The sequence below is a fragment of the Aplysia californica genome, unplaced genomic scaffold (genome assembly GCF_000002075.1).
Source record: "Aplysia californica isolate F4 #8 unplaced genomic scaffold, AplCal3.0 scaffold01077, whole genome shotgun sequence".
Lineage (NCBI taxonomy): Eukaryota > Metazoa > Mollusca > Gastropoda > Aplysiida > Aplysiidae > Aplysia > Aplysia californica.
Genome location: NW_004798347.1, coordinates 142098 through 157209, shown reverse-complemented (window position 1 = coordinate 157209; position 15112 = coordinate 142098). Strand labels below are relative to the sequence as shown.

At 42.8% G+C, this 15112-nt stretch overlaps 1 protein-coding gene across 1 annotated transcript in view; it reads right to left on the bottom strand.

Annotated features, from left to right (window-relative positions):
- LOC101846617 overlaps positions 1 to 15112 on the bottom strand; it is a gene marked incomplete in the record, with an annotated part of 80470 nt that overhangs the window by 22133 nt on the left and 43225 nt on the right. The window contains 9 exon segments of the mRNA XM_013089909.2: positions 187 to 386; positions 1424 to 1582; positions 2495 to 2632; positions 3374 to 3483; positions 5577 to 5719; positions 7585 to 7658; positions 9656 to 9766; positions 11085 to 11179; positions 13472 to 14906. Of these exon segments, the coding sequence (XP_012945363.2) occupies positions 187 to 386; positions 1424 to 1582; positions 2495 to 2632; positions 3374 to 3483; positions 5577 to 5719; positions 7585 to 7658; positions 9656 to 9766; positions 11085 to 11179; positions 13472 to 14906 (2465 nt within the window).

Here is a 15112-nt window from a genome sequence, read left to right as displayed (position 1 = left end):
CTGAGTGGCAGAAGACATTCGTTCGTGTCGGAGAGGTGACGAACACAAAACCCGACAAAATCATTCCCTACAAAAAGTTCAGTCAACAAAAAAAACATTTCCCCGCACGATTCTCAACAAAAATCTCAACGAACACTGGAGAAAAAAAACTAAAACAACCTCTACTAAAACTAAAACATTCCTTACACAAAGTTGAGTGGCAGAAGACAGTCGTCGGTGTCGGAGAGGTGCGACCGGAGCTCCCCCAGAGCCTCCACGGTGCACGCCCCGATGACCACGCTGAGCCGGGCGGGGTCCACCGCCTTCCCCCAGGTCGACCGCGTCAGGATCCGGTCCAGGTCAACGCACACCCGCCGCGCAATGTCGAAGTTGCCGTCAGATATCACCTGTGTGGATAATGATGATGATGATAATAATCTATAAAACTATCACCTTTGATAATTATGATTTGATAACAATAATAATAATAATATTCTGAATTTCCTTTACTAAGTAAACCGTTTTCCTGCATGAACTAGAATTCGGAGTACAGGACTACTTTGAAGTAAGATAGTAAGACGGAATCAGACTTACTCTGCTCACCTATCTTCAACAGCACAAAGTCTGCTCACATAAGTGAGGCTCTACACTGGATCAAGAATACAAGCCATCAGCGAGCAGTAACCATTACTGACTCTATGAGCACGCTACACAAGGTACAGAAAGGGATGTTGTATGTGGACTGGAAGGCTACGATCAGGGAGAGCAGCCTGGAAAGAGAGGCCTGGATCTTCTGCCTGGGCCACTCGGGGGTGACCGGCAACGAGAGAGCAGACAAACTGGCTGGAGAAGCAAAAGTGGGAGGGAATTTGACACTGGACCCACCAACCGTCCTAACCGCTGTAAGGGAAAATTTGAGGAAGAACAGGGCGGACAGCGGTTCCCGCACTCTAGGTAGATTGAAGAAGGGGATCCAAAGAGGAGAATGGAAACACAGCCACCTGTGCGGACCAGTCCGACGGATCTCCAACCAGATTATGATGGAGACTATAAGCAGACAGACTCTGGGATGGATCCTGAAGGGGGGGGGGGGGGGAGGAGGAAACGGAGATGAACATGTTCCGACTGCAGTGACCCCAACGCAGTGGACAAGTCGCAAGTCAAGTCAAAGTCTGTTTCGACTGTCAAGGCACCGTGGAAAAAGACGATAGTAAGAATTAGGAAAGAAAAAGCAGCAGTTCCCTGTTGCAGTTCAGGCACAGTCATGAGCATGACATTGATGAATCAGCCCATTTACAATTCTACTGTGCATAAGAACATATTAATGTCCCCCCTTTGGAAATGGCCTAAAGACACTTCAGTCAGTGGTACTGCCCCCCAATGAAGGAGAAAAGAAAAGAAAGTCATACTTAACCACCCAGCATCGGTAACACGTCATACTTACGTCGGTCTCCACGCAGTCCCTGTGCAGCTTGCAGAAGACCGACTTGTCCTCCTGGAACAGGCAGTGGTCGCGGCGGGCACACATGAAGTGGTAGTTGGCGGGACAGTTGGCCTCGCAGCAGCCCACCGTGGCTCCCGTCTGCCCGCACAGGTTGCAGCGCTGGGGACATGGAAAAACATCTTGTCAGTATGTTAGTGTTTTAGCGCCCATAAATGGCCGCTTGCTCTGTATGCTTCCCAGGAAGTTGAGGTTGTTTCAGAATGCTCTCAGGTCTGCTGGGGTAATAGTATAGATTGTGAAGCGCATAGAGCTTGCTGGTGAGCGGAGATTTGCGCTATACAAATGATATCTATTATTATTAAAATGCATAGAGCTTGCTGTTGAGCGGGGAATTGAGCTATACAAATGCGAACTTTAATTAGTAAAAGGGAGGTAACACAATAATTCAATCGTGCACACCCCCAAAAAGTACTAAAGACAACAGCAAAAATGTACTAAATTGTACATGTTCAAATCATCATACATCATTACCAAGGGAGGGAAAACATATTTTTAAACAGAAAGAAAAAAAGAAAAAGAAGTTGTTTTAGTTTTAGTGGGTGTTTTACAGCACTTTCAACATAAAAAAGTCATATAAGTGCCGAAGAACAGAAGTGTTACTAGAGAGTAACATACACAAAAAAGAAGGAGGAGATATAAGAACGATAAATGTTTGATAGGAAAGAAGGAGCAAACCACAACAGACCACCCGTCAACCACCCACGGTAACACAATAATTAAACCGTGCAGCCCCCAAAAATGTGCTACAGATGGAGAAAAAAAAAAGTACTAATTGTATAGGTTCAAATCATCATACATCAGTACCAAGAGAGGGAAAACATATTTTTACAAAACAAAAAAGAAGTTACATTAATAATGATATATAACAACAATAAAAACTGTAATAATAGGAGAAAGAATGATAAGAATAATAGATCAGAATGAAGGAGGAGGAGGAGGAGGAGGAGGAAGAAGAAGATAAAGAGGAAGAAGAAGAAAAAGAAGAAAAGGAAGAAGAACAAAACCACTCACCAACTTCCTACTGCGGCTGACAGTCTCTAGAACGTTCTGCAAGGATCCGTCGGAAGCCTCAAACACCTCGGCAGACCACAAGGCACAGGAGACGTGGATCCAGTCGTCCTGGCCGCAGTACAACAGCCGGCCCGCGTGCTGAGGGAGGAAAAACCCATTTCCATTGTCAGTTTTAGTAAGGTATTTTCAGTTTTCGTAAGAGATTTATGGCACTTGCAATACAATCCGGTCATTCATATTGTTAGTGTCGAAGGTTAGAGATGTTACAAGAGAGTAACAAACACAAAAAAGAAGGAGGAGAGATCAGGACAGTGGAAGTTTGATAGGAAAGAAGAAGCAGCAAACCACACCAGAGCTACCAAGTGCCACGTGCCAGAAAGTCAGATAAATAATAACACTAATAACAAAATATATAACATTTATATTGCACATTTCCAACGAAAGTAGCTCAATGCACTTTACATTGGAATACCCATTTTCAAAACCTTTCTCACTACTTCTTTTCTTACCATGCAAATTAATGTACACACACACACACATACAGAGATCAGAACACTTACATCAGGCAGGTTGCGTGCACACCCACACACACCCACACACACCCACACCAGAACACACACACACACACACACACCCACCCACACCAGAACACACACCCACACACACCCACCCACACCAGAACACACACACACACACACACACAGATCAGAACACTTACATCAGGCGGGTCGCGTGCACACACACACACACACACGCACACCCACCCACACACACACACATCAGAACACACCCACACACACACACAGATCAGAACACTCACACACACAGATCAGAATACACACACACACACAGAGATCAGACACACACACACACACTCACATCTGGCAGGTCGTCTCCTTGCTGTGAGCACAGAACGCATGTCCTCGTGTCCTCCAGATGGCTCGTCTCTGACGCCGGCCACGACAAGGGCCGGGACAAGGGGCCACAGTCTGTGGTGGGATGTGTGGGGGTCGGAGAGGGTGTGTGTGTGTGTGTGCGCGCGCGTGTGGGTGGTGTGGGGAGGGGAGGGGAGGGTATGGGGAGCAGAGAAAATATAAGTTGTAGTAAGGTTTACAGGGATGTAACCGAGCGGGCACTGACTGAAATAAGAATACAGTGAGACTAAATTATATTTGTTTCTTTCCCTCTATTACAACAAATAATCTCTATTTAGTATATATAATGTGTATTGTTTACAGTAGACTTTTGGTAACAGCTGAGGCCCAAATGGCAAGTCGGCCGGAAAAAACAGAAAAAGCCGGAAGATTTAGATCTCAGGATTTAGTTTGGTTTTAGTAAGAGTTTCAGATCTACAGACCACAGTGAAAAGACGAGAATTAAAAAGGTATGGGCATGTCACAAGATCCACAGTACTTGTCAAAACAAGCCTGAAACAATCCTGCAAGGGATCGTACAAGGAAAGAGAAAGAGAGGAAGGCAGAGAAGGAGATGGGAGGACAACATCACAGAGTGGACAGGGAAGACGATGGGTGACAATCTGAGGAAAGCAGAGGACAGAGAGAAATGGCGAGAGCCGGTTTTCAGATGCAGTGGTGCCCCCACGTTTGCCCCAACAATGGGAAAGAAGAGAAAAAGAATGAAGAGTTTTACGGCACTTGCAACACAATAAGAAAAAGGTCATCAAAGTGCCGAAGATTAGAGGTGTTACAAGAGAGTAACAAACACAAAAAGAAGGAGGGGAGATTGAGACTATAGATTTATACAGGAAAGAAGGAGCAAACCACACCAGAGCACCCGCCAACCAACCACTTTGTAAGGTTTTACGGTGCTCGCAACTGCATATTATGGTCATATGAGCGCCAAGGTGTAAATGTCAACAGAGAACTCCAAACGGGGAATCAGGCTTACTCTTAGTTTTAGTTTTAATAAGATTTTTGCGGCACTGGCGACTAGTTCCGATTATGTAAAAATCGACTGTCACAAGAGACCTCAGTCACACAGTGTTTTCCATTTATTACAACTGAAATTATTTAAAAAACAAAGAAAAGCCCACAAACTCTCCCATGCATACAAATCCAACCAGTAACATCAGATTGAGTAACATCTCGCTCTCATCCTGTCTCACTGGATGCATTGTCTGTCAACAGAAAATAGGACTATCAAGTTGCAACACGGAAAAGCGGTAATGATTAACACACTTCCAGTTTGTTCATCCACAAGAAAACACAGTTCCAGACACACTCTTTGACCCCAAACGACAAGTTCCGATTATCCCAACACCAACTGACGACAAGTTCTGATTATGTCAACACCGAATGACGACAAGTTCTGATTATGTCAACACTGAAGGACTACAAGTTCTGATTATGTCAACACCAACACCAACTGACGACAAGTTCTGATTATGTCAACACTAACGACCAATTCTGATTATCCCAACACTGACTGACGCGACGTGAACAATGACGACCAGTTCTGATTATGCCAACACTGACTAACGACCAATTCTGATTAAGTGAACACTGACTGATGACCAGTTCTGATTAAGTGAACACTGACTGATGACCAATTCTGATTAGGCCAACACTGACTGTTTTGTTTTTAGTAGAGGTTTTACAGTGCTCAAAACTGCATAAGGTCATATGAGTGCCAAGGGGTGGATGTCAACAGAGAAGTCCTTACAGGGAATCAGACTTACTCTGCTCATCTCTCTAGCTTCAACAGCACAAAGCCTGCTTCGACTATCAAGGCACCCCGGAAAGAGCGGGTCACAAGAGTGTGACAAACACACAAAAGAAGTAGAGAAAAAAATGACGATAGTAAGGATTGGTAAAGAAAAAGCAGCAGTTCCGTGTTGCAGTTCAGGCACAGTTATGAGCATGACATTGATGAATCAGCCCATTTACAATTACAATTCTACTGAGCATAAGAACTCAAGATGTTAATGCCCCCCCCCCCCCCCCCCCCCCCCCGGAATGGCCTAAAGACATTTCCGTCAGTAGCACCGCCCCGGGGGGGTACTGATGACCAGTTCTGATTATTCCAACACCAACTGGTGACAAGTCGCAACGAGACCACTGACCGTCGCTGCTGCTGTGCCTGTGTTGTCTGTCCAAGGTCTTGAAGGGCGAGGGCTGCGGCGACATCGGGGAATCTCTCCGCTCCAGCCACTGGGCGTACGTGTGGTCCTCCGAGGGGGGCAGAACCGCCTCCTTCAGCATGCCCCTGGAAGAATAATAAAGATGGGAATGACAATAATAATGATGATGATAATAATAATAATGATGATGATGATAAAAATGATGGTAATAATAATGATGATGATGACAATAATAATTTTGATAATAATGGTGATAATAATAACAACAACAATAATAATAATAACAATGCTAATAACAATAATAATAATGCTAATAATAATACAATAATGATAATTATAATAATTATACTAATAATGATAATGATAATAATTATACTAATAATGATAATGATAATAATAAAACTAATTAAATAAAACTGAAAAAAATTTACTCGTTAACCCGATCCGTACGCTTTGCATAGTCAGTCTACCACAATGGAGATGACATTGGTGAAGCAAGAGCAAGAACTTACTCTTTGCTTTTGCTTTTGTAAACGGGACACACCTTATATTTTCAGTGGGTAGGAAATTTTGAATTTTGCCCGGGTGGCGGCCGAAGCCAACTCTTATTAGACCTGCATGTGAGCCTCAACCAGATTGTCTGAAAATTTTGTGCAACTCCCCCCTCCCCCCTCCCAAAAAAAAAAAAAGCAGTTGTGGGTGTCATAAGGAAGGACATCCGAGTAACCAGCGACCACCCCAACAAACACAATAAAGAAGAGACCTAACCCTAACCCTACCCCCAAAAAGAACCTGCAACGGGCCTCATGTAAAAAGGCCAAAACAAGTCCTAAATGAAAAGAAAAAAAATTAAAATACCACACTCCAAAACAAACAAGGAGCATAGATCTAGATCTATGGCTTACATCTGCATTGCTATAGGGTTTGATCTAGATCTAGATCTTGTAAAACAAGTGAATAGGAAAGGCCTTGAACTAGAAATCCGCATCCGATTCCGAACAGAGGGACTCAGCTGAGTCTAGATTCTAGATCTAAATAAATAAATAATTCACGCACCTAATGAAATGCTTATTTTTACCAATATTAATATTACAGCACAACCTATGATAGGGTTTGACACAATAGAATTGGAATATGAATCCCCCATTGAGGTCTATAATGATCTATATAAATCTAGATGTAGATCTAGATTCTATTAGAACAAGAGAGTCGGACTTGAATGAATCCACACGATCTGAACAATTGAATTAGTCAACAAACGAAACTCAAAATGGCCGCTCGAGCACGAAACTGAAAGTAGATAATTTAGGTTGTCGTCCTTTTCCGTATTCGCATTTCTACTTAGGTTCCGACAATTATGTCGGAAACGCCGATGTCGGCAGTCGGCGGTGCGCGCGTCGGCGGTCGGCACGAAAACGAAAGTGCCGACGAAGCCGACGCGGAAAAAAGGGGTCGCTGGCAGTCGGCCAGGCCTCGCACTACGCACATTGACTGATACAGGTGGGCCTAGCGATAGTATCGGCCGGTTCGCGGGTCGGGTCGCGATTGTCGGATTTCAGACGATTGTCGGCAAACATGCAGGTCTATCTTATCGATTTTAAACTACCAAGGGATCTTTAACGTGCGCAACTTGCACACGGGCCCTCCGAGATTTTTCGCCCTTGTCCGAGAAGGCTAGGTGTAGATTTTTCCTACCAGAAGATCAGGGGTGTGGCAGAAAGACAGCAGTAAGGAGGAGCCAAGGAGTAGCAGTAGAAAGGCTGCAGAAAGAGTCAGGAGCCCAGAGGAGGGGGCAAAGGAGGTGAGGGGGTGGGGGCAGAAAGTGGAAATGAAAGCAGACGACAGAACATTGCTAGAGAGCAGGAAAGAAGGTGAAAGGAGACAATTTTAGAGAAGAAATTTTTTGGTCGCTACCTGGATTCGAACCCGGGACCTTTTGAATGAGAGGCCAACACCTTAACCTCTAGGCCACGAGAGCCCCCGAACTTACTCTGGCATTCCCCTGTTGTGTTCCCACAGCTTGCACGTGTTCACGTTGAACCAGGGGAAGTAGCGCTCCATTTGCTGCCGGAGAGAAAGACACGATGACGTAACTATGGTTTAGTTTTAGTTAAAAATTTACGGCACTTGCAACACAACAAGGTCATATGTTTTACTAGAGAGATTGGAAAAGTCATTTTTACTATCAGGTACTGTTCTAATGTGGTTTAAATCATATCTAGACAATAGATTTATGTCAGTGAAAATTGGCAATGATGTGTCAGATAGGTTACCTCTAAAATATGGAGTTCCTCAGGGTTCGGTCCTTGGTCCTTTCATCTTTACAATGTACACGCAAAGTCTGTCATCAATAATTTCTTTATATGCCCTCAATTACCATCTTTATGCAGACGATACACAGCTGTATGGATTCACTACGACTGACAATGTACACAATCTCATAGATAGAATCGCCAGATGTATCAATGATATAAGAAAATGGATGTTCAAGAACAAATTAAAATTAAATGAGGATAAGACCGAAATATTATTTCTTCGTAGCAGCGCATGCAATGAAATCGACAACATCAGAATAAACATCAATGGCCACGAAATATCAGCCCAAACTAAAATAAGAAATTTAGGTGTGGTGCTAGATCAAGATATGTCAATGAAATACCATGTATCCAATCTTTGTAAAAATCTATATCTCCAGCTGAAGAAAATAGGGAGCATTAGAAAATATCTATCTGTTGGTGTCACCAAAACTTTAATAACATCACTTATATTGTCAAGGATTGATTATTGCAATTCCTTACTGGCTGGTGTACCTGATGAACAGTTACAACAACTACAAAGAGTACAAAATATTGCTGCCAAAATAATTACTAAAAAAACTAAAGCATGATCATGTGACTCCTATTTTAAAAGCATTACACTGGCTCCCAGTGAAAGAGCGTATCATATATAAAATCTGTTTAACTTGCTACAAGTGCTTAAATGATTTATCACCGGACTATCTAAAACAGCTTTTAACACCCTATGTGCCTCCTAGAACGCTCAGATCATCTACTGACAAAACAACCCTTGTTAAGCCTAAAATAAATTTCAAATCATATGGCCAACGCTCTATTTCATATTTTGCCCCACTTGTTTGGAATAGGCTTCCAAAAACTATCAGAGAAGCAGAAAATCTAGAAATTTTTAAGAAGAAACTAAAATCATTTCTATTTTCATCATATTTCGATTAGACAGAATGCATCCACGCTGTAGATCGTTGTGAGTTTGTATGTGCGTATGTGCATATGTATGTGAGTATGTATATGTGTGTGGTGCGTGCGTGAGTGAATATGTGTTTGCAAGAGTATGTAACACTATGTATCTTTAAAATTGATTTGTAAATCCATTATATGTATCATGTTAAGCGCATAGAGCATTGCATAAGTGGATATGCGCTATATAAATGCAATCCATTATTATTTTATTTATGTGTTAGGAGATGGCAAAAAGGTGGCAGACGACGACACTCCTTAACGGCACTTGCAACACAACAAGGTCATATGTGTTTGGAGATAGCAAAAAGGTGGCAGACGACGACACTCCTTATAAAAGGGTTGACAAGCACTGAATTAGTGAGAGGTCAAAAAAATATTTTTGTGATCTGGACATGCCAGTAAAGCACGCACAAACAAACACACATACATACTCACAAACAGACAGACAGATACACACATACACTTCTAGTACAACCACCATCCCCTTTAAGTAAGTACATGATTAATACTGGCTCACGTTCTCACCTTGATGAAAATAGACCGCACAGAATTGGCCTGCTTTTTGCGTGTCACAAAACGCTCATTTTAATTTTTTTTTTTTTTTGCACTGTCCTTTCGTGTATAGTTACTGTATGGTTGTGAAAGTTCTGTATGTGGTTGAACTGGTTTTTCTTGTTTCTGTGAAATATTTTTCCTGTGTGAATGATTATGGGGTTGGTGAAAAGGGCTCAGAGCTTATACAAGAATGGGATAAAGCGCTATATAAAAGCAATCTATTATTACTAATACTGGCTAATGTTCTCTCACCTTGATGAAAATAGACCGCACAGAATTAGCCTGCTTCTTGCGTGTCACAAAATGCTCATTCTCACACAGCGTGGCTTGGATGATCCGAACCATGTCCTCGCTGAACTCCTCCTGTTATAGACAATTATTTCAGTTGTTTTATGGCACTTACAACACAAAAAGGTCATATAACTGCCGAAGATTTAGAGGTGTTACAAGAGAGTAACAAACACAAAAAAGAAGGAGGGGAGAAAAAGACGATAGATGTTTGACAGGAAAGAACGAGCAAACCACACCAGAGAACCCGCCAACCACCCACAAAGTTCTCTCTGTGTGAATGGAAATTAACAAATTGTAATAATTAGGAATTTTGTTCTTGAGATTATTGTGAAGCCCACTGAGCAATTTCTCAGTGAAAATGTGATTATATAAATGAAATTTATTATCATCATTATTATCATAATCTCATCTTGTATTTCAAACACTTAGTTTCTCAGCACACTACTATCTGTGAGGCATCGTGGTGAAATCAGGCACTCGTCAAAATAATGAAAGTCAAGAAATTGGCATTTTTCCGCAGGTTTGGGAATTTTTATCAAACTTTTGGGGGTTTTTTTGGCTCTACGCCTTTCATGCCCATTAAAGAAAATATTTCTGGATTTACTGGAAAAACGTTGTTTAAAGGCAAAAATATAAATTCTCAGTTTCCATGGACTCTCAAGCTAAGGAAATAACTCAACTTTGGCGGCCATTTTCTCGCTAATTTTACCTATATGAAACCAGACCTTCTTCAAATATTTCGCAAATATTTTGATTTCAATTCAACCTAGATAGATATTTTTCTCACTAAAAGGAAGGCAAATAAACAGGCCTTTTAAAACGATACCAATAACTTGATATGTCCCAAAAATTTATGAGCGCTGGTTCCACTGCGTCGTGACACATATGATATATGTGAAATCTGCCGACAGAATGAGTTGCTTCTCAGATTCCAGCCCTTTGGAAATATATACATCACGCTTATTGGTGAAGTTTTTACAATTTATTAGTATGAAATAAAAAAAGACATGTTATAGAGCAAGTTAAAGAATATGGCATCAACAGAAAATCTACAAATTTGACCCTAGAGTCGATTTTTGGTAAAATATCTCCATTTGTGGATTGCAAGAAGTAACTCATTTTGTCAGCACGTCTCACATACGGTCGCTTTTAGGGACAAGGGGGCTAACCCAGATTTCGCGGGTTTCCAGAAATCTCGACCTACAACAAAAGTGGGCATTGCCCTGCCTATAGGAGAAGTTTGGTTTCATTGGAGAAAACTCTCCTAGTCTTTCACAGAAACTGAACAAGGGTCCAAAAACTTTACCTTCAATTTTCTCAAAACAGCATTTTTCGGGATAGCCCACTATTGTCCTTAAAAGCGACCATATATAATATTATATATACTAACCACAGTGCTGTAAGAGCCACTGTGCAACTTCTGCTTGATGACCAGGAAATTCTGAGGGTGCTGAGAGCTGTCCACGCTGGCTGCCTCTTGTTGAACTGGTGAGAAAAAGTATGTTCGTTTGGTGTTTTTAAAAAAAAAGGGTTTTACAGCACTTGCAAAACAATTAATAAGCTTAAAGCTGGCTGCTTCATGTTGAGCTGGTGAGAAAAAGTATGTTCGTTTGGTGTCTTTTTAAAGTGTTTTACGGCACTTGCAACGCAATTAATAAGGTCATATTTATAAGTGCCTAAGATTAAAGGTGTTACAAGAGAGTAACAAATATTAAAAAAAGAAGGATGGGAGATAAAGACGATATAAACGTCTGATAGGAAAGAAGAAGCAGACCACACCAGAGCACCCACCAACCACCCACAAGAAAAAGTATGTTTGTTTGGTTACAAGAGAGTAACAAATAATATAAAAAAGAAGGAGTAGAGATCAGGATGATAGATGTTTGATAGGAAAGAAGGAGCAAACCACACCAGAGCACCCGCCAACCATCCACTGAGAAAAAGTATACAAGCAGCTGTCAATTCACGGCTGTCAGAACAATGTCTATGAGATGTCTTAAATGATTCCCTCCATTCGGCCGCTGACAGCTGCTCTGAGTTTTTCCGCTGCCTCCATTCGACCGCTGTGAGCGGCTCAACGAAATCCGAAACAAATGTGCACTTTTTAACATAGTTCCCACTTTTTAAGTTGTCGAAAGGAAGTTAGAACTTGTAAACAAACCTGACTTCAATCTCTGAGCGCCAATATCGATCGAAACTCCGCGAAATTCTTGCAAAAATCGCTGTTTTGTTGTCGTTCTAAAGGCTAGATCTAAGAGTAAACAACACGGAGCCTGGTATAAGAAAAAAGCCCTTCAAAAAAAGATATTCAACTAAATTTGTGAAATTCTGGCATAAATGTGTGCTAGGGTGATATCGCTACAATATTGTGTTGATTCCTATGGATTATAAGGACTTGTAGAGCTGAGAAAACGCGGCAAGTCAAAATTTTTGAAGAGCTGTGGCGCAATTTTTTTTTCTCATTCGTTTTTGTCTGAAGGAAAATGCAATACAAACAGATTATAGGTCATTGTTATTGATATAAACAGATTCCTCTATTGATTCCCATCAGTTTGGTATATATATGACAATACCTATTAGAGTTACTTAGAGCTTCACAGAAATACATTAAATAGATGCACCCCAGGTCTAAAACTGAACAGGGAAAAATAATTCTGTCCAGAGCCTGAAAAAATCATGGACGGAATCAGTTAACTAATTACTAAAAGTTTTACACCCCCCACTGACACAATTTAGGCAATCTAAGAGGCTGGCTGCTTTCACCCCGCCTGTCAGGACCAACTATGGTCTTTTTTTAGTAGAGGTTTTACTGCGCTCGCAACTACGGTCTGAAAAGAATACAACTTCCAAACAGAAAGACAGAAAATATTAAACAATTTGATAACAACACTGACTTCGTCACACAGGAACTGAGCCCACACCTCTTACTTAGTGCAATTTATCAAAGTCGCTTCTCTGCTAGTTTGAAAATTCAAGAACTGTACACTTCCAGCAACACATTGCAACTGCTACATGCATATACATTTCCCTTTCAGTATTGCTCTATTCTGTCTTCACTACACTTATACTTATTCTTAGCCAGTAAAATGTCGAAATCAAACACTAGCCGTTACAAATACTGTTGTTGCTGCCTTACCATCCATCACCTACCCTTTACAGAAAGCAGTGCTAATCCTCACGGAATTTTCCACACCATTGCCCACATTTAGTACAGTAACAGAACAAACCAGTCGAAACAACAAGCACAGTCGACTACAAAACAACATATATATGTGTATCTCCGGTACCACAGAAAGCAGTGCTAATCCTCACGCAATTTTCCACACCATTGCCCACATTTAGTACAGTAACAGAACAAACCAGTCGAAACAACAAGCACAGTCGACTACAAAACAACATATATGTGTTTATCTCCGGTACCACAGAAAGCAGTGCTAATCCTCACGGAATTTTCCACACCATAGCCCACATTTAGTACAGTAACAGAACAAACCAGTCGAAACAACAAGCACAGTCGACTACAAAACAACATATATATGTGAAGCGTGCTGACAAAATGAGTTACTTACAGGTGAAGTTTTTACAATTTATAAGTATGAAATAATAAGAAATAGGTTATAATATCTAAAGAATATGGCATTAACAGATGAATCTACAAATTTGACCCTAATGTCGAGTTTTGGCCAATATCTCCATTTGTGGATTGCGAGAAGTAACTCACTTTGTCAGCACACCTCACATATATATATATATATATATATATATATATCCACTCACCATCAACACCCACTCCCTCGTCATCGCCGCCGCCGCTGGTATCCATGGCAACGATAACCCCATCCTCACAAGCCCCTCTGTCACTCTCAGCCGCCGTGCCCTGGTTTCCACAGCCCACAGCAGGCTCCCCATCGTCGTCCCTTGATCGTACCGACGACACTGCCACCCCCAAAACGATGGGACTACCGCCTCGATTCGACGACACTACCGCCCCCGTAACGATGGGGCTATCACCGTGACTCGACGACGGTCGTATCTCCGGTACCACCTCCTCGCCCCCAGAGATCCCGGAATTTTCCTTCGTGGACGGCGAGGAATTCAGCTCTCTGCTGAGACTTTGGTGCCGCTGAGAGAGTTCGGCCAAGAGAGCGCTGCAGTTCAGAGGTCCCGGGGAGGAGGCGGCATTGGGGTTTTTGCTGAGCCCGTTTCTCCGCGGAAACTCTGGCGGCGGCAATTTCTTAGCGCCGGCTGAGCAGAAGACTCCAGCACCAAGGTCAGGGTCGAGACTTTTTCCGCCGTTTGCACTCCCCAGTTCACAGCTCGTCTCCGCGACATTCTCAAGTCCACTTTCTCCATCTTTCTCCTCCTCTCCACCTTCCTCCTTCTCAATTACGTCGTCTTTCTCACTCCCCGCCCCACTGCACGCTGCCAGCGTCTGAGCGCCATCGGCGAGACCCCTGCTGTCCACACGAGGAGTTGGATTTTGTTCACAACTGTCCGCCTGAGTGGGCCCACACATAGTTTGACCGCCGGGTCCACAAGTAGCTTGACCACTCGGCCCACATACCATTTGACCACTGGGGGGTCCACACACAGCTTGACCACTGGACCCACACACAAGCTCAGACACTGCTTGACCACTGGGTCCAGAGTCTTCGTCCTCGTCATTGCCCCCCATAGCAGGAACAACACGTATCACAGATGATGATGATGAACTGGTTGTATTATCCACAGAAAAAGAGTTTGATTCTTCACTCGCTTCAGGAACAACCGCCGCGCTTTGCGAAGAAGGAGGAGAGGAACGTTCGACAACCTCCTCCTGACCCGAACCGGAGTCCCGATCGGAATCCATGTCCTGATCCGAATCCGTGTCCCGATCCAACTCAACAATCCGTACGCCGGCACGTGGCCCGTCCACTTCCCTCGGCCTCAGCTCGCCGCTATGACGGCCCACGACTGAAGAAGAAGAAGAAGAATTGTGGGATAATTCCGGATGCGTGCAGTCGCATTTTTCCACAATCTGACCGCCAGCACCATCCATCGTAGCGGGCTCGTCGAAACTTCCACCGGGGTCGTCAAAACTTCCACCGGGGTCGTCAACAGTCACCTCCCTTGGTCCAATTCTTTCGTCGGGCACCCGAGAGTGCTCCCCGTGAGCTGTGATTTCTTTTCCCTCGGAAGGGGCTGACAATTTCCCTCTCTTTTTCTGCTCCCTCTGTAATAAAATAAACATTAGATTGACATTAGTTTAGTTTTAGTAAGAGTTTTATGGCGCTTGCAACACAATCATGTCATATAAGTGACGCAGATTAGAAATGTTACAAGAGAGTAACAAATACAAAAATGAAGGAGAGATCAGGACGACAGACATTTGGTAGCATGGAAGGAGCAAACCACACCACAGCACCTGCCAACCATCCA